The sequence below is a fragment of the Lepidothrix coronata genome, unplaced genomic scaffold, assembly GCF_001604755.1.
Source record: "Lepidothrix coronata isolate B3197 unplaced genomic scaffold, Lepidothrix_coronata-1.0 Scaffold1, whole genome shotgun sequence".
Lineage (NCBI taxonomy): Eukaryota > Metazoa > Chordata > Aves > Passeriformes > Pipridae > Lepidothrix > Lepidothrix coronata.
This window is the reverse complement of record NW_016690181.1, coordinates 5,753,901-5,780,396: the sequence shown is the minus strand read 5'-3', so window position 1 is coordinate 5,780,396 and position 26,496 is coordinate 5,753,901. Positions and strand designations below refer to the sequence as shown.

General features: G+C 37.9%; 1 protein-coding gene across 1 annotated transcript in view; it reads left to right on the top strand.

Moving 5' to 3' along the window:
* EXT2 (exostosin glycosyltransferase 2) overlaps nt 1-26,496 on the top strand; it is a 73,754-nt gene that overhangs the window by 5,188 nt on the left and 42,070 nt on the right. Inside the window, exons 4-7 of the mRNA XM_017812629.1 lie at nt 2,511-2,627; nt 5,682-5,877; nt 9,205-9,344; nt 10,214-10,307. Of these exons, the coding sequence (XP_017668118.1) occupies nt 2,511-2,627; nt 5,682-5,877; nt 9,205-9,344; nt 10,214-10,307 (547 nt within the window). The remainder of the gene's footprint in view (nt 1-2,510; nt 2,628-5,681; nt 5,878-9,204; nt 9,345-10,213; nt 10,308-26,496) is intronic.

The following is a 26,496-nucleotide window of genomic DNA, read 5'->3' as shown; positions in this document are numbered from 1 at the left end:
TTATTTCTGCTACAGTTTGTGAATTGGATTTCAGTTGGCAGAAAGCTGCTGCTGTTGGCAGCTGGGCAGAAACTTTTAGAGTAGAGGCCAGCTGGCACACTTCATGCAGAGAGAGAAGGATCACTATTTGAAAAGTGGTGAAAAGTTGCTTGGGAACAGGCTCATTCCTCACTGATCGGTGCAATTTAAAGATTATTTGTCTTGAGTACATTAGGAGTTAATATTCCTACTCCCTTACTGCACTGTAAAATGAAAATCCGCATGGAGTTACTTAACTGGTGTTGGTTCCCTGTGGGTTTATTTAGGTAGAAGTCTGCATGACACACACCTGCTTTCTCAAGGCTGATGAGGTGCTGTCATGTTTTCACCGGATCCAATTAAAACAATCTGATTCTGGTTTCCCATTTGGGGGCTGGGGGGTGACAAAGAGGAGGGGGATATAGAGTGCAAGAACAGCAACACCCAAGCCAATTTTTTTTCTCCCTGCTTGTGACTGAATTAGTATGGATAAGACATGGAACATGCAGCTTCAAGGGTGAGACCTAGTTCTAGCAGTACATGTCACCAAAGGCAGGGAGATGGGGGAGCATTGGAAGGGAATTAAAAATAATCACTTGATTTGGAATATAAATTCTAACTCAGCATGTACTTGGTTTATCATCCTATTTTCAAGTTGATTTTTGCTCCTATCATTGTTTGTGTTCTGAATGAAGAGTAATAAAGGGCAAGTTGTTTTGATTTTGTAGTTACCAAGCTGAAATGCATCTCCAATCCAGAACCTCTAATCCAGAGCCTGGGATCTTCAGAGAGTGTTTGCCTTGACTACTTGAGTGAAATCAGTCACATTTATGGCAAAGCGTGATCATGATATTTGAACACTGAACAACCGTGTTGCCAGTCAGAACAGGAAGTGAAGTATCCTGTGGGACATCTGATGGGGATTAGACCAGGCAGAACATACTGGTGTTCATCCAGGGTGTCTTGTGATGGGAAAAAATATGGGTCTTGGTGATAATTAGGTATAATGATAATCTGTTGTCTAACAGTTGTGGAAAAACTGTTTTTCCAGACACCATACTAAGGATTTCATTCAGTGATATCTGAAAACAAGAATATCAGCTAATGGATTGTCAGTGCCTCTTCCAGTCTCAACTTCCTATGTGTCTGTTCTGATTACTGATGAGATGTGTGGGTGCTCTGATCTGAACTGGGACAGGATGCAGGCTGGTGATAGTAAGGCTTTTGGCTGTAGTCATAGCTACAACTATGCATACAGCTCCTCAAGATCCTTTCCGTAGTGCCTTGTCTAGTGGTGTGTTTGTGTTCTGCTTCTTTCCACAGAAAGAGGAGAGAAACTGGAGTTGAGAAATATTTTTGTCCAAAGTACTTTGTAGGGTACCTTAAGCAGACTCAGTATCCTGGGGCAACTGAAAGTATAGTGCACCCTCTTGTTGAGTGACACAGGACTGAAAGCTTGATCAGCTATTTGAGAAGTCTCACTAAAGAAGCTGAGTCTGAGTTTCTTTTGGAACTAGGATGATGCACTAATGGTGCCACCTGGTCACTGGAGATGAAATGGCAACAGAAAAGCTGCTGACCTCTAATAGCATATTTTAAAGAAGCTTGATTTGTGATAGTATATAGTAACAAACCTTTTTCTGGAATTGTAAATGATATATTGCTTTCTTCTGTACACTTTGTTGTCTTCTGCACTTCTGGGTGGCAAAAGATTGTTCCATCTAGGAAAAGGCACAATGAGGGTCATCCTGTTGGAAGGTTGAATTGCATTTTAATTTATCAGTCCTTGGTGACTTCCATGCTCTCTAGCACATAATGTCCCAAGCTGTTGGAACTTAATTTCATAACATGCAGATTTCTTGTTCTTTTGTCTCCTGTTTATAGAATTTTTTGTGTAATATAAAAATGAAATAAATTTCACTAGCTTGTATGATAACTTTGAAAATACAGTGGCAAATAACTGTTGTATTTTGCAGCCTGAGAAGTCCAGAGTTGCTATAAAATGCCAAATTACTATCTTACTGTACATCATTTGTATCCGAAGTGTAGCATGTCTCTAACATTTTGGAAGTTGTGCCATACCCTATTTTAGTGCAGGCATCAAGGAATATCTTAACTAGTATAAATAATTCAGAATGTATTTCTTTAAGTTAAAATTGACTTAGGACAGGTAAGCTTACTAATTGCAAAGTTATCATAATGACAGCAATATATTAAATTTCCCTATATTAAAACAAAAATAGTCCGTTCCTCAGTGATCATACACAAATGTAAGCATTCTGTTGGTGACTAGTTCCAATCTAGCAGTATGCTCAGATCATGAAAACTAAAGTGAACCTAAAAACAACATGGAAATATGCCACTGACTAAAGTTGAGGGAAAAACTTACTTCAGAGCATGCATCTTCTCTCTCTGGTATTCACAAGCAGTGAATTACTGGAGTCTGAATGTTATAGATTCTCTGTTCAAAGTTGCTTTCTTTTATTTTCCAGAGCTCTGTTGGCTGGTGGAGGCTTCTCCACATGGACTTACCGGCAAGGCTATGACGTCAGTATTCCTGTTTACAGCCCGTTGTCAGCAGAAGTAGATCTGCCAGAAAGAGGACCAGGGTAAAGTAATCACCATGAATTTGGAAAAGTATATTCAATATCATGTTTGGTATTGATGATGATAAAATATAAATATAGCTACTAGCTTTATAACTGGTGGTTCCAATGCTAATAGTCTTGGCTCATCTGCCAATATAGCTATGAATTGAGGATTTTTTTGAGTGATTCTGTTTTTCTCCAGGTCTCTCTGCAGGGCCTCTGCCTTCAAGGGAGTCAACAGCTCCTCCCAATTTAGTGTCATTGGCAAACTTACTTAGTATTCTTTAGAGTCCTGCATCAAGGTCGTTAACAAAGATGTTGAAGAGAACTGGGCTGAGAATAAAGCCCTGCAGAACCCCACTAGTGACTGGATGCCCATCTGATGTTACCCCTTTCACTATAACTCTTTGTGCCTAACCTGTGGTTATCTCATGAAAAAGAAAAATGAGAACTGATTTGATTATGGGAATACATACATCCAGAGCTTGGAATATTGTTTTTATTTGTTTCTTTTTGAAAATAGTGGAGTAAGACATAAACACAAACAACACAACCCCCTCCTCCCCGAACCTTGTAGTTGGAAGTAAAACAAGACAATTGGGAAATAAAGCACTAATTTTATCAGAGAATGTAATTAGTCATTGAAATGAGCTACCCCAGAAAATGGTGGTTTCTCTAATCCATTCATGTCTTCAGAACAACAGGAAGTAGAAGTCTGAAAGACATGTTTTAATTGATTATGAAAGGCTGCTCTTTTAATATTTCATAAATCTTTTAATTACAGAGCTGAAAGTGTTTCACTGTAACAGGGTTTTACTCTGCTATGGTTTAAAAGTTCTGTCGATTGAGGCAATGGGGATCAATGGTGTTTCCTCTCGTGAAGATCAGGTTTAGAAATGCAGAAACTTTAGGCTCTTTTCTTCTGACAGCATTCTGTAGAGAATAGGAATTTTCAAAGTTGAAAACTGTGATTGAAAGGGCACAGCCTCTGTCAGACACAAAAGTTGTTGGTCTTTGGTTTAAGTTGTCTTTTCTGGTAAGGGCAATGCTCTTGCTCTTCCTCTGGGCTGCTCCCAAGTACAATACTGCAGTCAATTAGAACAACCTTGTGCAGTGGTGGTTTACTTTGCTCACACCCTTTGTGTTCCTGCTTGTGATGCTCCTGGGCCAGACCAGCGTAGGGGCATCTGGTTGCATCCCAATTGATTATTCACAGGTCTCAAGTATTACTACGTTCTGACACAGAGTGAAAACACACTTTATGTTTCTGTCTGGAAAGCATGAACATGATTATAGGCTTCAGCATGTATAGAACTAACTGTAAAGACAGATATAGTCATATTGTTCGTGTCCATGTAGTCAGCTAAACGCTATGCCTGGTTTTGGGTCTGATAAGAGAAAACAAGTCTTGTGTTCAGTGAAGGTGTAGGAGCTTTCGTTTCCTCAACTTTTTTTTTTTTTTTTTTTGGATGGTGAAGAGAAAACTGGTCTACGGAGTGCCATCTAGTGGCCAGTTAGCGTTGCTAGTGAGACGCATTCACAGCTTAATTGCTTTGTGCAGGAGTCGTGTGGCAAGGACACACCGCTCAGAATTTGGGCTTGCTTGGGATGAACTATTACATTCTACAATGCTACTGTGTTATTTCTTGGGAGATAGGATGTATTTTCTTTTGTTGCAAGATTTGATAGCTAGATTATGAGTGTCATAGAACAAGGACGGTTTCAAGGCAAAATTTGGTTTTGAACATACACACAAACAAACCTACATATTTTTTAGCTGATATTAGGCATTTATTCTCATTCATCTGCATCATTATTTCCTTTTTTAAAGGCCTTTTATCGAGCTGAACTGAAGGGTGCTTGTCTTTTTAATTGGATTGCTTAAAATCCACTTCTGCTAGAAATATATATTCTGTAGAGCTGCTGGTAGCAAATTGGTAGCAGCTGGAAGCTTGGGAAAAAGAATGTTTAAAAAAAATATTATGCAAGTCTCATCTGTTAATTGGAGCAACTAAAGTGACCAGCATGAAAATGAGTAGAAGAGGTGAGAAGAGCAGCAGGAGAGGTCTGACTTTATAAAGTGTGTGTGTTTGTATGTGCTTTCAGAGCTGTAAATTAAAGATAGCATCACATGGAGTAAAACTGGAATCCTAAGTGCAAGCCTCGTGCTTCCTGTGTTCTTTTGGCAGCATGAGGGCAGTCACTCTCTGTGTGTTCCTTTCAGTGGGGAGTGGTAGAGCAGTCTGACTTAGCTGACCTGTTTAAAAAGGAAACCCAAGTAGACCAATATAACAATTAAATGACATGCTATTTTCCAATATTAATATAGCTTTTTAGAGCAGCAAGCACCTAATTTGAGCCTGTATTCCTGTGTGGTTCACCTCCAGTGTTAATTAGTGTTTTTAAGCACTTCAGTGTCAAGGCACATTTTAAATATTCATAGTTTTGGAACATGGTGGGACTTGAGAGTGTATGGGATAACAGGCCCTCAACTCTTCCCTGGAAATTTTACCTTATATTGCCCAGAAGGGACAGAACTGAATCACAGTTAAAAAAGATGAGCTTGTCCTATTGCTTCTGTCACCATATTGACACTAAATAAGCTAAATACTAAATACTGAGTTGCCAGTTCAGCATCTTTTTTCAATCAAAATTCGTGAGAAAATATATGGGAGGAGAAACTAGCAGCAGCATTCAGTGTCCTATCTACTTTGTTTTAGCATCAAACAAAAGTACAAACAATCCTGGCATCAGTAGCAGGCTATTTTAATATGTAGCTAAATAATGTTTATTTCAGTTTATAATAGAGGTTATAATGTGAGTGCCTATTCTAATGTAATAAGCATTTTTTCCAAGTACAAATTTATTCAGAGTTGTAAATAACTATCTTACTATCCCAGATTCAATTATATTGCACCATTACCCTTTCCAGCCCTGTCTGAAAATATGGTCTTGGCAGTGTGTCCACATTTAGTTAATCCTGCTCTGCTTTTCCAGGATGGAAGGAAATGTGTTCTAGGGCATCTTGGAAGTAACCTCCCAGTGCTGCTAGCTAACCTTGCTGTGGTTTTTCAGTCCTCGCAGGTATTTCATTCTGTCATCTCAAATGGCTCTGCACCCAGAATACCAGTCTGAGCTGGAAGCTCTTCAGGCTGAGAATGGGGAATCAGTGTTGATCCTAGACAAATGTACAAATCTGTCAGATGGGGTCCCTGCTGTTCGCAAACGCTGTTACAAGAATCAAGTCTTTGATTATCCTCAGGTGCTTCAGGTAAGGCTGTCTCTCTGCAAACGTCCCTTCACCTTGATGTCTGTCTTAGCTGTGGTGCTCTTCCTGTTTAGCACTGGTGGGGTACTTCCTTGTATTTAATTAACTTGCTGACTATGTTTTGAAACTGCATAATTTGTTATGTAAGCTTGAATATTATATCCTAACTTTATCCTTATTTTTAAGAGGGCCAAAAACTATATAATCAAACTGATATGTAGGCTATGCTGCAATTTGAAAACACTGCTTGTGTATAACAACTTCTTGAGATTGGTCATGGTGGTCTAGTAACACAAGACAATGTTATGTAAACATAAAAAATTACACGAAGATACTGCCAAATCCAGCAGTAATGTGAGGAGAAACTTTTGGAGGCCAGATAAAACTGCTGACTTCAAAACTGGGGAGGAACATTGGAATCTACAGCTTCCAAAATAGCTGGTAAAAGGCCCTTCAGCAGGCATGAATTTGGAATTGATTTGTCACATGTGACAGTCCAGGCCTTGTGAGATGAAGCTTGGAGCAAAAGATGGCTTTGTCAATTGGATAGGTTAAATGAACTTTAAAGAGCATATGTGTGGATGTATTTGGCCAAAAAAAGTGTTACATTTAAGGAGAGTTAGATTACACTTTGTGTATGTAGTTTAGTAGTTAAATCGTACAGAACTATCTGTATAGATATGACAGACTGAGCTACAAGACTTGTCAGCATGCAGCTATGAAAACATCTAGGTGAAATGTGTTTCATGGCTTTGACTCAACTTCTAGAGGCCTTTTGATGTGTCACTGAAGATAAAACTAGATAGTGTTCTCAGACCCCTGTGTCTCTTGGCAATTCACTAACAGAGAGGTGTTTCGGCATGCAGTGTGGTAAAGCGAGTTGTGCCATAGGCCACTGTGCTCTGTCTGTGGCCACCAGCATATAATCCGTCTTTGAACTTCAGCAAATGATGGAAAAATAACAAACAAGCTGAGGGAAGGCAAAGTTTCCACCCCCCCTGTTATGTTTTGTAGGAAATATGTTTAAAATTCCTCGTGTGGAGGAGGAGATGGAGGAAAGGGTCACCCGGAGTCCTAAACTTGGAATAAAGAAAAAAAACAAACTTGTTTGCTTTATTTCTTTAAATACAAACTGGATTGCTAAAGGACAGCAAGTCAGGGAATCTATATCTTGCTATGTATGATTTTGTAACTCAGAAGAGAGCTGGCGCATGCCGAGATTGTTAAAATACTTTCCTTTGTAGAGCCCTGCATTTCCCTTTGGAATGTCTGGCTGATAACAGCGGTGATGTGAGGAGATATATTTATAGTAACCTTTGTCTAGACAGGAAAAATGGTTATCTGGGCAGATGAACATGTGTGTCCACATCTGTGCTTTTTTCTTCTCTCCCAGACCTTACTAGATTCTCTTCCACCTGCTGCTGTGTGATCTAGTGAGTCAATGGTTAAAATGCTTGTTCATTCTCTCAGCTCCTTCCATTCCCCACACCCTTCTTTTCCTTCTCTACCTGTCTAAGAGTAGGGGAAGGGGGGCTTTGATCACGGTTCATCCTTTCCAGTACTGCCTTTACAGACTTCCTACTAGACAGGCCCTTGGGCTTCTGTGTTGTTAATGCTTCCTGTTTGCAATCTTCTCTTAGATGAGATTTTTGGGGCTTTTAGTAGTCTATGGGTATGAACATAGGTCTTCTGATTGCAGTAGGAAACAAGTGCAGAGCCAGCAAACCCCCTTGTATTTCCTATTTCCATTTTGATGTTTTGCTGCCCTACTGAGGCTTCTGGCTCCTTTTCTTCAGGCCACAGAACACAAGCTGGAAAGATGTTTTGTTATCTGTGGGAGCCCCTGTATCAACTTTAAAATTTTTCTTTCTTAAACTTAGGGATAGTACTGACTTAGGATTTTTCCTTGTTGTGTAGCCGAACTCTACTAGCATTTATTTTGCAGTCTTGAATCTGTAGCAAGATTCTTCAGTGGCAGTGAGAACTAAAGTCCCTATATACAGGTGAGTGTGGCATAGTCAAGAAGTCTTCTCTGCTGCAGTTTAAGCTCATGGCATTTTGTCTTGTGTGTCATGGATGTGAGTAGGTGGATTATGTTCTTCCTTTTTGCAACAACTTTTTTTGTCTTTGAAGCTCCCTTCTTCCTGTCCTCACCCCTTCAGAATAAGTAGTGTTGATGTAGTCAATTCTACCTTGTAGATCATACTTACAAGGTAAGTAGCCATCCTTTGCCTACCACTGTAAATGCGTTGCCCAAGACTGAACACTGCTCTGTCTGAGGTCTTTAGTTACTGAGAGGAGTGAGTGAATCATTCAGGTTTCGCAAATTGTTCTTCTTTTTGTGTTGTAATACTACTAGGGGTGGATTGGTTTGTTTTTTCAACAGTACAACATTGCTATCCTTTCTTTGCCTTTTCTTTTGTAGTTAATGTCCTCTTCTGCAAAGTGCAAATCCTAGCCAGTTACTTCATGCTTTATGTTTGTGCAGTTTGTTATTTCTATCTAAGTGTTGAATCCTACACGTATCGGTATTTTTTAGCTGATTTATCCCTATAATGTCAAAGTCTAATCCTGCTATCCTTAATACCAGCTAATCCTACAAAATCATAGGTGTCGTCAGATCTAATAAGTGTGGTCTTAATTCTGCTACTCAGTTAACAAAAGGACACATTGAATGCTGTTGTACTTAGGATAGATTACTTGGTCCATCACTGTTTTTACTTGTGAGCCACTGCTAACTTCTTTATTGGAGTTCTCTGACTGTAATTTATGTAACTGTAAAGCCTATGAGGACCTTATCTAGCCCCAGATTTCTTACTTTGTCTCTGAAAATGCTATCAAAAATGTCAAATGAATTTTAAAATTGAGATATGAAGTCCATCACTTCCCTGCTATCCATAGAACTACATTACCTTATAACAGAAGAAAATTAAGTTGGCTTTGTACAGTTTGTACTCAAGTAAGTTCATACTAATTGTTGCTCATCTCATTATGCCACAGTTTCAAAATGTTTTAAACTTATTTTTCTCTTTGAGTTCTCTCAATTAGAATTCTTGCAGTTTGGCCATTAAAATAAATAGAATCGACCCACTAGCTGATTTCTCATCCCTCTACTTATGATTTTTTTATTATTATTTGTATAATTATTTTTAATTAGCTAATAATACAGAATATATTGGTTGCACAGAGCAAGACAGTTTTCCTTTTGACTTGTTTTTTTTTTATGAGGGGAAGAACAGGAAAACATAATGCATATATACATACACACACAATGCAAATCTGACATTTCTTTTTTTTCCTCATTTGTGTGTTGGATGCTTTTGTTGACAGGAGTCTACGTTCTGCGTTGTTCTACGTGGAGCCCGCCTGGGGCAGGCTGTGCTGAGTGATGTTCTTCAAGCTGGCTGTGTCCCAGTCATCATTGCTGACTCCTACATTTTACCTTTCTCTGAGGTTCTGGACTGGAAGAGGTCTGTACCCTCACTGTTGTATATCATACTGCTGCATTAGATACTTCATTACCTTCAGTGATTTGAGTAAAATCTGTGTGATAAGTGAAGTGTACTGGGGGCTACATGGAGTAGAAAACAGAGTAAGATACACACAGTATTTACCCTTGATATATTGTATATCAAAAATAGGAGAGGAAAATAAGTGAGACAGATATAACAGAGCATTTGATTATCCTGTAGCCAGTTATATTTTTTCTGAAACAGTTTTGCTTTATTATCTTGTGCTTGAATTCAATGAGGACTGGTCTCCATTCAGGCTTTTAAAAGTATTTACTAAAGATTGCATCAGAGAAATGTAAATTCTCTATATTGCATCATGATTCCCAAATTGATCTGAGATGGAAAGGTATAATTATTTTGTAGCCGAGTACACTGTGTAAGGAGCTTGGATTATTTTTCTATGCGTGCCCTATGCCCAGTTATGTGATCTTGGGATAGTATGTGTAAAAATTACTAGTTTTACACTGTATATGCTATTACTGTTTTGTCAATCCAAAAATCTCTGCTGACAGCAACTCAGTAGCAATCCAAAGATGAGAATTCAGGATTTCTGGGTCTCTGTCCCTTCCATAGTTATTAGATTGTCTGGACAGATCAGTCTACAGACTTTGGCGACATTATCTGTGGGCAAACTGGCTGGTGGTGTGGGGGAACTGCTACAGAGTAATTCATTACACTGACAGAAGACTACTTCTTTCTGCTCTTGTCTTTTGAACATGTCTTATTAAAATAGTAAAAAATTCGGGGTTAGAGAAGCAGTTGACATCTTTTAGTGTAGAATTTCTTTCTTCTCCTCTTGCCATTTGTTTTCTGTTTTTTGCTTATAGGGCCTCTGTTGTCATCCCTGAAGAAAAGATGCCTGAAATGTATAGTATTCTGCAAAGTATCCCCCAGCGACAGATTGAAGAAATGCAAAGACAGGTAAAATAATGTACTGTGTTAAAATTATTTTCCTTTTATTTACAGTTGGAGTGTAGGTTCATATACCGGCCTTGCTCTGAAAGCTGTTGGAATGCAGAAACATCCACTGTACTCTCATGTTAATATTTTGATTATTTGACCCTATTCTTTCCTTATGCTAAACATCTGCATTCACCATAATTTTCCAACGGGACAGAAGCTCTCCTTGAATTTGAATGTACTGTCTACTCACAACTATTAACATATTTCTGTTGAAATAACAGTGTATATTTGTTTCTTTTTTCTACGTGGTATTTAAATTGCATCAAAGAAGTTCAAGAGTCTTGTCTTTATCTCAAAAGAAGCTTTGGTTTGTAGTAAGTTTTAATTGCTTAGAATGCGAGAGAAGCATTAAGTCCAAAAGGTTTTAAATATCATTCCTCTGAGAGGGATGTTTTACTTATTTGGTAAAATAAGAGAAGAGCAGAGACCATGAACTGTCCAAACTTGTGAATGAAGCCTGTGTCAGCTGGGTACACAGGAAATGTCTCCTAGTTTACTCCAACTCCAATTGATGCTAATTCCTGTTTATTGGCCTTGTTATTATGGATACTATCATCATAAGTTGCTCTAATTCTAGACCTTACACAGAAAGAGCAAGCTCAGCAACAAGGACTTTTAGCCATATGAGAATTTTCACAAACTGTGAAGTTTTGCTGTCAGATTAGGGGCTCAGATTCAAGCACATTGTTCCTTTGGTGGTTGGAATATATAGATTATATTTTCAGGCCAGCAAAGATATTAACATATATGGTACACTTGTATCTAGGATATTTCATCCTTGACATCTTATTGTACCTGAGCATATATTGTTGTAAGGTAGGAAGACACTCTTATTATCGCCTCAGTTCCTCATCAGGAAAAACATAGAGGAAGTAAGAGTGAGGTATGAAAGGAAAAAGTTAACTGTCTGATCTCAGGTGACTTTTAAAGATGCATGGAATTTCTGCAGTCAAATTTCTGCAAGAATTGTGAAGTCATGTTTCTGAAATTCCCTTACCCAACCTTAGTGACAAAGTCATCTTTTGTGTGGTCCTTGTAAAAAGTGAGCCAAGACATGGTTTTTCAGGGTGTAGCCTAAAACACTCTAGTTACTTCTACTTAGGCAGTGCTAAAAGTTGCATGGTGTATGTTAATACTGATACGTGTAGAGAAAATAGACTCTCAAATTAAGAAGTAAATGTCTTTCACACTTGAATTCTGTTGCCAACTTCATTCTGTGTACAGAGAGTGTGCAAATACCACAGCAGCCGTCAGGGGTCTCCTTTCTCTTTAGTGTCTTCACACAAATGAACCGTTTTGGTGGAGCCTGCTGGCAGCAAGACATGCCACCAGAAACACAGGTGATAAAGTAGCCTTGGCATTACAGCTCCTAGAGATGCAATTTTGCTTTAGAGATGTTAACACTAGGGAGTTTTGCATAATAAAGTTTAAAAACTGACATTAGTCATCTGTTAAAGTGTGCATTACTTTTCTTGTTGTCCATTTTACTAAAAACATAAAATCATCATTTCAGGATAGTGTTCTCCATCTATGGAGAATGCACTGGATGTTATGGGCAGCTTAAACACTAATTTCAAAGTATAAAATCAAGAAACAACTACAGTCTGTAAAAAACAAGCAAATGAAATGAAAACAAGCAAGCAAACCCCTTAAACATTCACAATGAAACAAACCAACAATAACTCCCTAAATTCGGATGATGCATAAATTACTTATGTTATCTGTAACTCCAGTAAAATTAAGTTAAAATAGAAGATATTTTAATACTAATAATGCTCCAATAATAATACTAATAATAGTCTCTGTCTGGAGTGAGTTTTCTTGGATTGTAGATGGTTTGCAGTAGTCATTGTCATTGGGTCCAAAGCATCCCTGAATATCATTGGAAAATGTGATTCTGTTGACTGAAGTGTGTTTTTCTAAAGCTTCCTCTCACACCTTCTTGCTTTTGTTAAGGATATAGTTGTGTGTTTTGATAGTAAAAGTAATAGGATAAAATCATAAGGTCCGCCTTTCTCTTGTCTTTATGAATTTATTTCTGTCTGCATATTAAGAATATTTAAACATGCAATCCATACATTTCACGTCCTGTCAGCCTTATTTATAAGGCAAAATCCCAGTGAAATTCCATTGCTGATACATAGTTCTATGTTCTAGCTATCTAACGTGGTGAAGAGATCTTGGTGACTGATACTGTGTGGATTACCAGTAACCTAATTACTTTTCCTCATTGATAAATGTGCACTAATACTACACCTGTGCTACAAATTTTTGTTTCCTTCCTCCTCCTCAGTCTCACAGTAGGGAGCAGTTGCACACTTTACTTTCTGGTTTTCAGTTTAAATGGTTTGGGAAAGTATCCTAGGACTTTCTGGCTAGACAAAACATCATCTCAGATTTTTTCAGTGTCTTCACTTCAGCAGCAATGTACAGGGATGAATGAATAAAGATTCGCATAATAAGCCTGAAATGATAGAAGAGAGAATTTGAAGTTGGAATGAATTTCTTGAGGAGACTGGTGCTAAAGGGAAGTTCAGAAGCAACATGAATTCATCACAAGTACTCTATTTTGTTTCTTGGGCAAGGAATTACTGAAATGAAACAACTAATAGCCATTTATAGAATGAATCTGCAAAAGAACTGGAGTGATTTATACATGTTTTCAGATGTATTCTATAGCAGTTTTTCATGCTACTTAGCCATGGAAGGGCAACAAAAGCTTTAAAATATTCTAGTTTTGCAAGTAACCCCTATTTCTCAATAATATTTAAGCACCTTGTTTTGCTCCTTCAACTTCAAGGGCTAATAACACTTGATATACAGTATTTTGATGCTTGTTTTTTGTCAAGTGAAAAGGAATGACTGACACTGGTCTTTTGGTATGTTTGTTTTTTTCCAGTCCCACTCTAGTTTTCACTAAGCATTGCTCTTATTGAGATGGAAACATAGATAGTTAGATCACAATAGTTATGTTCTTTCTTGTTTTCACATTGTGGAACACTTGGAGTTTGATATAACAGTTATAAAAAGATGGGTTTGCTACTGATGTTAAAATGGGGCAAATGTGATCTTTGCAAAGAGCTTTTGTTAAAATTGGTATGAAAATTGTCTTACAACTTCTCATGGTTTCCTTTGTGGTTAGGTTGTATTTAGGTTTTATTTCAAAAACTGGTTTTATTGCACAAAAGAGTTCCACTGGGGGAGACTATAAATTTTTGATAAAGACTTGTGAAGTATGTTGTGCAAGCACCTACCAATTAATGTACTTTTTCACTAAATTACGAATCCAGTTGACATATAGGGTTGAGATCAGTTGATGTGTATGGTTGAGATCATCCTATCTCTAGAACAAATCTTTGCTCTAAATTTCTCCTGGTTTTTAGTGGGCTGAAGCATGCATTCATCATACCTGACAGACTTTCTACGTCTGATAACCTTTGTGGAATTGAAGCCTTGCTGTCTGATTACATTGGTTTCAGTGTTGTCTCGTGACATAATTCTTATTCTTAGTTGGAAAACACCATACTTAAAACAAATATTATTGTAAATGTTAGCTTGCCAATTTTCTTTGTGGACTAGGTAATCTTTTTGCAGTCTTTTATTACAATTGATTTTCTGGAGATCATCCATCAAGGTTAAAATGTAGACAGAAACATATATACATACACAAACATATATGTAATTTTTTTCAAGTTGAAATAGATTGTCTGCTTTTAATGTGTAAAATTTTCTCTACGCTTATATTTTTGCTTTGGTTTTGGAGATACTTCTAGCCATACATCTGCTGGAGAAGAGAGGAAAGCTCTTAAAGAGAAGTCATTACATTTAAATTATATAAGAACCCATATTTGAAAGTATTTTCTTATAGTTTGTACACCTATCATGGGCATCACACAATACTGTCATGAAGAGGATTAAATACAGGTGTTTTAGTTATGGAGACATCATCTAATAGGATTTGTGACTGATACGATCTGAGCTGTGATTTCCTATAACACAATTTCATTTTGCTCAGTTGTTTTATCAGATAGGACATGGTATACACTGGGAAAGAGTGTGGGAATTCAGAATTAATTCTACTGTCCTGCATTATACCTGATTGCACTGAGATCTCTGGGAATTAACTGTATTAACTTATGCTTTTATTGTTCAAACTTGCAGAAATTTTGTTCTCAACAATTCCTGGTTCAATTTCCTGTCTTTCTTCATGGAAGGGAATAGTTTCTCTGCTTGTAGCCTAGTCTACGCTGTTGTAAAAAATTGTTACATATTTTCAATACTACATGTACAGCCTATGTTTCTGAAAATTGGAGACTAGCATGTGATGACTCTTAAAAACTGCAACATTTTGACCATCAAAACCAGTCTCTGCAAGTTGACCTGCTAAAATTAATAGCAGTCTGGATGAAACTTGCGTATCTCTGGGATTGCTGTCTTGTCTGTTTTCTACAGTAATGTTGTCATTCTCATTTTCTTTGAAGCTTCCTTGAACTATCCCTCTTTCACAAATAGTTCCATATGGAGTCTGAAACACTGGCAGAAGTGCCCAGAGGCAAGCTGATAAGCAGCTCAGCTACACAGCTTCTGATGCAGCAGACTTGATGCTTTCATTTTCTCTGCACCTCTAACCAGCACCCAGCTAACAGCAAAGTTCTAGAAGTGGAGGGGCAAGAAATAGAAGTAAATGTATGATAGAGAGTAAAATCTGAAATTTTGTCTTGCTCCTGAAGTGTGAAATAAGTTTTGGTTTGAAAGCCTGTTAAGTCTCTGGAAACATGTTTCAGCAGTGTAGTTGATATATAAATGTCTCTAACTGATATGAATGTTTTCCTTAGCTTGCATCTCAGCCTCTGTGCCTTTTTCCTCCTGTTTTTGTGAGATGACTCAGTCTACCTGAATATACAAGCATCTTGTAAATAGTTTTCCTCATTTAATAGCAACATACTTAGAAGTATACTTTCAATGGAACTAGACTCATTAAGGCATAGGATCAGAATATGGAAGTACTGTGCAGTGGGAATAGAAGAGTTATTCCTCTGTTTAGTTAGGCTTTCTTTCTCACTGAACAGATTTGAGGTAAGGAGTTTACTTTCAAAAGAAGGCTTTGTGTACCTATTCCTTTTTGAATTTATAATACTCCCCATCTCCCAAAAATAAAACTTCTGAATTAATATCTGTTCTGGAAGACTGGGTGACTTTGTGTGCTCTGATGGTACAAGAATGAAGAGCAAGTGTTCTTGAGCATGGGAATTCTTTCCATCCTGGTTTCCTAGGGAAACAAGGGTATGATCACATACAAATGTGCATGCTGATTTCTCTTTTAATATCTGTTACTGCTCAATTTCGACCAAACTTACAGAGAAATGGAGGTGTTGGAGATAAGAAATTCCATAAAGCTATGTAGCTGTGTAGAAGGTAAGCATCCTAGAACAACATGGCTTTTTAAGGGAAAATTTGCAGCTCGAGTTAGTAGTCACAGAAAACCACTTGCATTTACCCATTATGAATGATCTGCTTTGGGAGAGGTTTTATTTGCAACTGGCACACCTTAGGCCACAGAAATTCAGATGCAGCATGACCAAATGATAAAGTGACAAATTAAATTCAGTATACAAAGAAAGACAATTTAAAACAGCCTTCTCATAGGCAGTTATGGCCTCTCAAGTAGCTACAATCACTTGGAAAAGAATTCTTGGAGCTGTAATAAGTAGTTACGTGAAAGTATAAATTCCATGGTCAGTTTTAATAAAAAAATCCCAACAAACCAAAACCAAAAGAATCAAGAATTTTTAGAAAAAAGGTAGGGAAGAAAGTGGAAAATACTACGCCACCATGTAAATCTATTGTATGTCTGCACCATGAATACAGTTTGTAGTTATGGCTCTCCCATCTTAAAAAGGATATTACAGAACAAGGATAATCAAAAGTTTCAAGAGAAGGGTAATTAAATAGCCTAACACTCTTCAGCTTGAAAATGACCAATTGGCGATGAGGTGAAGCAAGAATGTAGTACAGAACTATAAGAATGTAATGAAAAAAAGTGAATGGATATGACTCTACAATGTTTGATACGATTTCTTTTCATGTTTCGTAAGACTTGTATTACTGGGAATGTGGTCTAAAAAAATTAAAAAGGAGATGATCTTCTCATAGAACTAGTAGGTAGTCTGTGAGATCACTGCATCATCATTTTGTGAGAGTGAAGGGGTTTTACTGACATAAAGGCAGAATGAAGAAATCCAGAGAAGGAAAATCTGTCAGAGATGAAAGCAAAGATATATCCTCTGCCTTAGGAGTTCTTGCATTGCGGAGTTCCGAAAGCTGTAGAGTACTTTATGGAAGTGGTGGCTTATGCCTGCTGTGTCTGTGGGAGGGGAGTTCCTAAGGTACCTGCTTGTCAGAGCATTGTCAGAGAGAATATGGGAGCAGAAGGCCATTTGGTGCAGGCACAGTAATGCAACTTCAGGACTTGGGTTTACAGAAGACCTTGGTGTTATAATGCCTTGTGGAATAACCTTGTCAGATCATCAATGGTTTTCAAAGTGTGTCTTGACTTTGCTGGCTGCCGAACACTTCAGTGGTAGAATATTGACTGTGATGTATAGTTTCCTCCTTTGGATGAATGGGTAATTCACTTTTCTGAAGCCCCACAAGGTACTTTCTCAAATAGTGGCCATGCAGCATTCTTGCTTTTCATGAATTAAAGTTTTAGATACTCACAACCTCTTGTGTTTTCAGCCCAAGTGGACAATTAAAAACTAAAAAGGAGTGTAAATTCAGTGTAAAAAATGTGAATAGAAAGCATGTAGTTTGCAATGTTTGTTCCCACAGTCAGAATACCTGGACAAGCTGTTGTGGTTTTTGTAGTGCATGTCCCATGTGCCTCAGCCCTGACCTTAAGAAAAGTTCAGACTCCAGGTCAAACAGAGCTGAAGACATATGCATAAATCAATGACTTATTTTAGTGCCACGTTAAAATAACATGAGTGGCTGGCTTTTCTGACCCCTCCTCCTTTTCATTTAATGTGCTTCTTTGGCTCCTCTTTAAAGAGAGTTCTGTAGAGTAATTTCAGCTCTTATCAGCTTGCTGACAGCTATATGAGCCTTTCTGCTGGCTCCAGGCAATCACTGCCAGCGTGTGAAACATCCCATTCTTGCAGTGAAATGGTCTTGGATAGAGTTAAAGCAAATGGGTGGTGGAGTTTTTCTGTGGGTGGTGCAACTTACATAAAAGAGATGGGATTTAGTTCTTGTTAACCAATTAAACAGAAATTCATTTCAATATCTGGACACTGGAAGCTCTTTGAGCATAGTTAGATTTTTACAAGTCCTTTTAATGAGAATATTAAACTTACAGCTGCAGTTCTTTCTCTGACAGGGGACAGCTTCTGTCTCAGGGTTCCTTAGACTCATCATTATCAAATTTAGGCAAACTTTCATCTGTCTGCCATTTGTAGCATTTTAAGGAGCGCGACTGCAGAGGCTAACCCTGCCTTAATCCTCCCAGAGTGCTTCAGTGGAGCTCTGGGTCCCCCATAAATGTCAGGCCTGGACAATTTGCCATCTTATCAGATGCAGTGAAGTTAGTTCCAGCCCTCTCACCCCTCCCCCAGAGGAAAGATTTGTTGCTGCAAACAGCAAAGGAAAGAGAAAACTTTTTCCTGGCTTACTGCCAGGATCGCCATGGGAGTTGTAGAATCCTTGGCATTTATATATGAGACTTTCATTGCTCCCCACTCCCTTCATTTGTTGCAGAGAGTATCCTTATCCTAGATTTTTTTCTTGTTGTCTCTCCTGCCTTGTTGCTTTTCAGAATGAAGAAAACTGTCTTCATGGCATCTCTGAGAAAGAACTACAAAATTCGAGACCAATCAACACCTCAATGAATAATTTTTATAGGACACAGTTGGGCTGCTTTTGTATCTACGTTTGCAGCTTCTAAACAACAAAAGGTGAAACTTAACTGTAAGAGGGAAATTATGCTATTTTAAGACAATTTTCTTGTTTGTTTTTAAGATTAGATTTTAAGAGTCTGTATTTTAAGAGTCTGCATCTTGTTGCACAGTGAATTTTTGCTACTTACACTTTTCAGGTTGCTATACACAGCCTGGATTGACTACAAATAAACCCAGATGATCCAAAAATTGGAAAGGCATATAGTTTTAGAAAAATTATTTGAAAATATTCTGTTGTGCACATGAAGCAGTTAGCTGCAGACAAATGGATGATTAAGCATATCTCCTGGTGTCCCACTCTCTTTGTTACTCTCTGCTTTCCCTCTGCTGCTGCTTAGTGTGTACCACATCACATTTATCAAATCCCCTTGCTCCACTTAGCCCCTTTCATTATTGAAATTGTTACAACTTCAGCATTTATCTGTATAGCATAAGTACACTGCAGTGCTGTAGTAATTTGCATGTGAGTATATTCAGTAGTGGTAGTAAATACGCCTTGGTCTTGTATCCATTTTACTGATGAGTAGATAGATACATAAATTAACTTGTACAAGGCCAAATAATAAAATTAATAATGGAATTTGGAAGTCCTGGATCATGTCTTAATGACTAAATCAAATATATCTTACAACACAGTAGGAATGTTTGTCTTTTAAATTAGAAAGGTTTTACATGTTCTGTAGAAACAATCTGCTGCCAGGTAATCTTTGGACAGCTTTTCCTTTAATCTTTGTTTGTAAATTATGCAGATATATTCAATAGTTTCTTAGATGCCTGTATGTGGGAAAATTATGTATCTTTGTTATGAATTGAATAGAGGGCTGTTTAAGAATATATTGTAATTCCCTTTGGCTTGCCAATGGTGTAATTTGTATCTAGGGGTTGGCTTCTTCCTTTCCCTTTTGCTCCTTTTTAAATTTTTTCCTTTCTTTTTTTTCATTAGCGACAGTTCTGAATGCTCTTTAGAAATTAAAATGGCACCTGGCATTAGTTGTCTTTCAATACATACTCTATCCTGGTGACTTAAATCTGTACAGATGCTCTGGAGAGGAGGACTACAGAGGGTGTGCATATTCCAGGATACTAAGGATGAAGTAGGGAATCATGGATAGAAGTTGTTAGACTATGGTTAAGATTAAGAAATCCAGTTTCCTGCAACCAGATTCAAGTGGTAGTGGAATTCTGGTCTCAGGGGGTCCACAGAATATTTCATCTTTTTTCCCCTCACACAGTGAGTCTATCATAAATATGCTTCCCAACACTGTAGCAAACAAAGGCAAAAAATATCAGTGGTGCCTGTTGAGGCATTGGGAGAAACTTTCCTGATCCTGAATCTAGTGATTAGGTTAAACGTGACCATGAACCAACTGTCTGAAATGTTTCAGTAAGTTAGCAGCACCAGCCCAGGCTCTGCACTCTTCCTCTCACCGCTGGTTTTGTTTCTGGTCTGTTGCTGCCTATGTGTAATAGCCAGAATGTATCAAGGGGAGAGGGAAAACAACTCCTTCCTCACATTTTTAATTGTTCAGGTGAAGCAAAAGATTAATACATAATAAATATGCAAATGCTGCTTAGTACTTTCCATCTTTTTTTGGGTAGCAAGGATTTATGTAATAAGCCTTAATATTTATCTTTGAGATTAATTCTCTTTTTTTTACAAAATTCAATTTCATGCAGTAAAGGATATCATGGTGTTTCACATGTTTGCTGAGAAGAAATAAATAACTCTTGTTGATGTTTATCAACTGTTTTGTTCATGTAAAATTATTTTCAACCCTGTTCCATTGCAGTGTGACTACCACATAGTATTATCACAACCAATGATTAATAATCACCTTACCTATTTCATCAGATAGCCATGCAGTCATGTGCAGTTTGAGCCATGAAGGATGAAGTATTTTTAAACAGCTTGAGCTAAGATCAGTTATTTTTAAAGTGCAGAGGAAAAAAGTAGCACCATGTTCTAAATGGAATTTTTCAAGTAGATATGGAAAAAACCTCATGACTGCTGTCCTTCACTTTTATCCTTCCAGAAGTCAGCAAGATATATTTGTGTTCAGGCAATGCTGGCAGTAATGTCTGTCGTTAAAGTTGTCCAGTGTTGAGAACTGTGTGTATGGGGGTATGTGTATTATGTTTGTGTTTGTATAAAACAGAGCTATATAGCTTACAGGAAACTAAGCAAGACATGTCTTCATCAAAAGGGCAAGTTCTTCCTGGTATAGAGCTTAAGCTCTGAAATTGAGGTATTTGCTGATTTTTGACTGCTATAATATGGTGGTAACCCTACCTAGATTTTTTTTTTCCTTCAGAAAGCTGTCCTTTCATGTGTGTGATTGGCACTGGGCTTGCTTTGTGTTTAGTTTCTCTAATCAAGGGAATTTAAGCTTCCATTCTCCCAGCATTAGTACAGCAGTCATGGGAAATCTCAAACAAGCCAGATCTTGTTGCAGCAGTTGACACAAATAAAAGCGGTTGTGCTTTTATTTATTTATTTTTGATGCTGGATGCTGATTAAAAGTTTCCAAGCATCCTTGAGGCATGTTATAAAGCCAGCCAGCAGAGAGCAGGGCAGCTGCCAAGGAAGGGAGATGCTGGTGGACAGAGGACAAGATCACAGTGGGAAGCATCACTGTGTGTAACTCAGAAAGCTGGGAAAGGTGTAAACAGATCCCCAATTTATCTGTAGATTGGGCTCTCCAAACACTGTTTTATTGGCCAGTGGCTCCTGCTTTACTAACCTCTAACCTCTGCAATACTCAGAGGTGCTGCCCACCAGCCAGCCTTGTCTTTGAACCTCCCTTGGCTCCTGCCACCTCAAAGGCTTGCAGTCAGATTCCTGTGTTTTGCTTGGGACCTCACCTCTCAGCAGGATGCCTGCAGCAGGGAAAACTGATCTACCCTGAGAACATAGACATATTTGAAGGCAATACCCCTAGGACTAGAAACCTATTGCTTTCAGTTTCAGGAGCTGTCCATCACTTGTCAAGAAACGTGGCTAAAATGTCCTCCCACCCCCAACTTCTGGTCATACAGTAGTTGAATGTTCCCTGCCATTACATACATGAATTTGTTTTCTATTATTTTTTAGGCTGCCATTGAATCAATGATAGCGTAAGTCTAGCTTACTGTAGGTCTGGTTTCATGTTAACAGGGAGAGTGCAAAGGACAAACATCATAATAAAGATGATACAGATCCAGGTAATTTTGACTGCTCCTCAGGTTAGGTGTGTCTACCCCTTCCTTCACAGTAACAGCCTGGTGAAAGTGGAGTAATTAGGGAGCCATGTAAACTCCTGGAAACTGGAGGGAAGAGAGTGGCCTACTTTTGTGTCATTACATCACTATTGATGATTATGTAGATAATGACTATCTGAAAGCCACAGTAGGATCTGTATTTCTCTTTTTCAGCTGTATTACTTTTTTTCAGCTGTGTTATTTCTGTGGTGTCAACAGATGTCATTTGCCTGTAAATAGGAAGACACGACTGAAAGCTCTTTGGAAGCAAAGGAAATTCAGAAAATGGTAGCCGTTTTTACATCACATGTTTCTAAAGCTGTAAATGCCTTTTTTTTTTTTTTTTCCTTCTCATCCTGCTCCTCTCTTTGCTGGCTCTGTCTCCGTGCTTTGCAACAGTATTCCCAGCCACAGCTGAAAATGGGGTGTTTCCTTGCTGCTAATAGTGGTGGTATCTGTTGGCTCCATAACTGAAATGTATTTTGGCCACGGATTTGTAGGGTGCCAGGGCAGTAAGTCAGGTTTCCTGGCTGGTGCAATGTTGCCTTCTGTGACAGAGTTGTTAAGTTGACATACTCATTAATCAAAGAAGCAAGTTTGAAGTGCAGAAATATATACAGGGAGGGGAGAACACCAGTGCTCAGTGATATTTTTATCTATTCAAGTTTTGTGTTCTTGCTATTTTTAGAACTAAGTTACTATCACTGGGACAAGGAATAGCGGAAATCCGTATTTTAAAGGTAAAGATAATGCAAGATTTCAAAACTATGTATAATGTTACCATTTCATGAGAGAGAATGGGAACTCTTCTATTAAAAATACCATCTTTTATGTCATATATTTAAGCATAATAAGGTTCTTCATAACAGAACATAAAACCTTAAAACCACCAAAGCAAAACCAAAAAACCAACACAACATCTAAAACCAAGAAAACCCCCCAAACTCCCACAATTGTTTGAAAGTACGGAAGCAAGAATGAAAATATTAACTTTGAGGCATGTCTGTTAAAGAACTATTCTCGTATATGCACAGTATGTGTTGTTGTGCATATGGGTTACTGTAATTATGTCAGTGATTTTTTTGAAAGCACCAAAGAGGAGAATCTGAGGAAAGCTGCAAGAAGCTTAATATCTGAGATTGCATTAACATTTTCCTTTACCCTTAACTCTTAAGAGTCATCAAGTAGTCTACAGCAGTAAAACTGAGAGCCAGTAGAAGTGAGTTACTCCCAAGTGGCTGGTATCTGAAGGGTAAGACTAGCATTTTGAACTCTGACCCCTGTCCCCTTATGAATCGGCAGCTTCAAAAAGAAAAAGGGGAAAAAAAGAAATCTGGATAATGGAAAAATTTAATTTTCACTCTCCATTGTGTCTGAAGCAGGCAAATTTTATTGTTTCATGGCTGAAATTACTATAGTAGAGAATATTGAGCCAAATGATTAAATCCACTTGCTGCTTCACTTTTGAAAAGATAATTTTTGAGGCTGAATTACAATAAAAACCAGCACCATGAAATGTCTATCTAGAATTTCTGTCTTAAAATATTTGACTGTAATGATACAAATTATTGTTTTGTTTTCTTATCCTGCAGAAGCGTGTTGTAATTAAGAAATATTCCTCTGTAAGCCACTCATATAATTTGTATAAGTTATATAGATGAATTTAGTATTTTCAGGGCTTTAGTTGAGAATCATGCATAACTCAGAAACAAGAGTTGAAAGATGGAATGAATATTCATAAATAATATTAAAAGAATGTTGTCTTGTTACATTAGAAGCAAGCTTCAGCTAACTGGAAACAACAGTATGTGCCTTGCATTGTTCCACTGCTCATTCCTCTTTTTCCTTTGTAGAGGATCTTCTGATTTGAGATTCAGGTAACCCCAATGTTGAATTATGGATTAGTCTTTTTCTGAAGTGATCAGGCACCCCCGAAGATGCAATTCCTTGCTAATCCCCATTTTTTTAGCTTTGGAAGTGACACACTGATGTTCTGAGCCCTCTTTATATGCTGCCTGCACTGCTGCTTTTCTTGGATAGGCCTGTGTTGACAAACAGATGCAACATAACCAGTTTAGATTGAATTTGGAAGGTGCTTTTAAGCTGATATTCTATAAAACATGAAAATAAATCTGAAAACTTCAGTTTTTGGCAAGTTAGCATTATTTTACCAGTATTCCGTTGATTTAAAGGACTTGTCTCATAGTCTATGTATGGAGACAAGAAACTAATTTTTACTTTCAGGTTGCAATTTCTAAAGAGTTTACCTCCAGTTTCAGGGAATTGCACTTTCTACCCCAAAAGTGACCCAACTTTCCAGAGTACAGCTCTCTCACTTTTTTCATAGTCTGAAACACATTAATTATTTTGGAAAAACATAGCCTACATTTTTGTTTGTTCTCATTTCAAACCTTCATGCCTCCCTGGGAAAAATGAGAGGATCTCAGGTTTTTACTGAAGACATAACTTTAAGGGGAAAAAGGATCATGGCCTACAGCTAGTCACTTACTTTATCCTCTCATGCTCCCTTAATAAGAGGAGAACGAATTGTCTAGGAAGTATTTTAAGGTACCAGAGCTCTAAATGTCTCTCTGAATGACCCTATTTTTTTCCTGCACTGGTTACAAAGATTGAGCCAACCAGTTCTAGGTGTGTTGAACTTGATTGTGTGATATTGCCAAGGGTCCTAAACCAATTAAGCAATTTTTTTAACCCCAAATTGTTACCATTTTCGAGAAATAACTAAATACTGTCTAATTCATAATAGTATAAAGTCTTCTGAGGGTTTTGGTAAGCCTGTGTAAAAAAACCCAAAGATTGCACTGGCTTTAGCTGCCCCAGCCGGTATCATCTTTGCTGAAGAACTACGTACTGAAAGTAGTATGTATGATCAGCAAGGAAGTTGTTGAAACAGAGAACCAGATGTAGAAACAGTAAAGCAGTACAGAAAAAGGGTGCAGATTACAATTTATAAGCAGGAAAATGTGGGAACTTGGGGCTATAGAACCCAAAATTTATCTTGGGAAACTGTATAAAATGCTTGTTGCTCCAAAAGAGGAATTTATGCTTTCTTCAGTCCCATTTTGCAGAGGAGGTCAGTAGGGTGCTTGAGAGCTCAAGCTTGCTATCTGACTATTGTATAACATCAACTACCCTCATATGCATCTCTGGTATAGGGCAAACATAAAAATTCAATTTATCTTGAACCCCAGTAGCCCATCTAATTCTACTGGAAAATGGAAATAGGCTAGGGCGAGGAAAGGTTGCCTGTGACCAATCCTAGTAGTTTACTTGATGGACAAAACTTGTTAGGTCTCACTAAGTTAGAAAACATTTGATTATATTACAGTATGACATATAACTTGAGAAGGTCTTAGTGGATGCACTTACATGCACAGAGCTGTCAGATGCACAGCTGAGCTATAGATATTTATTGTAATAGCTTTTATATCTCTGCTGAAGGTACATGGTTTAGCAAGGGGTTGCTGCAGTCAGTATCTTCAGTTACTTAGCCAAGTATTAATTTTATTAGTTTAAAGTTTCTATTTAGAAATTTAAAAAGAAGATAAACTTGTTTTCTTTTGTTTTGTTGGTTTTTCTTTTTTTTTTTTCTGCTATGATCCTAAAATTTGAAAGGAATAAAAGTAAGATCACCAAGCTTCCAGGCCAGAGCTGTTGCAGCATCTAGGCCACACTCTTTTCTTTGGCTAAACTTCTGTAATCCAGCTGGGAGTAAAAACCAGGAACATCAAGAGCCATCGAGAAGGGAAAGCATTTAAGCAGAGTCATCCTAGCCAGTGTGAAAGTCATATTTCAGGCCCTCATAAACCTTTTCAAGGCATTTTAGAAACACTGAACTGCTGCAGTGGGGCAGAATCTTACAGCATCATGGCGCCTGACCTAAAAGTTGAGAAAAGTGGTGGTTTATGGGCAGTTAAGTTTTACTACTCTTCTGTGAATTTTGGTTTTTTCCCCTTTTGCTAACTTTACTAACTCCCACCAAATCATGGGCTGTGAAAAGACAGGAAGCTAGAAAGTTCCTTTCATGGACTGTTTCCTCTTGATCTAAATGTTACAGAAAATAGTTCTTTCCTTGCCTCATGCCCAGTGTTTGTCTTTTCACAAACTAATCAGAAGATTTACGTTGATCTGTCTTGCCTTCTACACCGGAGCACCATTAGGGGCATTAACACTAGAACTTATAAACATTATATGAATGGGCTCTGTAATCTGATGCTATGCTGGCTTGTAAAGAGCTTATAAAGAGATGCTGGGCCCCCAAGTGTGTTTATTCCTAAGGAAAATAACACCTTCCCTAAATAAATGTTACTTTCAGTGAGTAGGCTACCCTGTTGCTGCCTGCTGCTGCCTGTTGTCTGCTATGAAAATAACTGCAAATGCCCCCTTCCCAAGTTCTTGCATGTACCGATATGTGCTGAATATTGTCAGTTTGGTTTCTTCATAGTCCGCTTGAACAAAGTCCCAGAACTGAAAAGTAGAGGAACTGAACTTTTGGTTTGGATGGTTGCTTATTTGGCTGAAGGAACATCTGTCTTTCAGATATTGCTAGTCTTTCTCAAGGTGTGAATGTGTATTTTTAGAGTATAAATTATAACACTATATTATATTAAGCAATTTTAACCTCTACATAAAGTTTTCATGGCTGATCTAATGAGGATGCAGCAGTTGAAAGTGGGGCAGGGAGGAAGAAAGGAAAGGCAACAGCTTAGAACTACTTACTAATATGCCAGTGTTTGTGACCTTGGTCTGCAGAACTCACTGGTGAGAGGAGAGAGTTTGGCCTCCCATTCCTTAAGTCTATGGCTTCCATGATGAGGTTCTCATGGCTTTGCTAAATTTACTGCAGAAATTGAATTCAGGTGAATTAATTTCATGGGGAATCTATTGTGTAATGACAGTTTCCAGTCACTTCAAACCTGTTGGGCAACCCAATA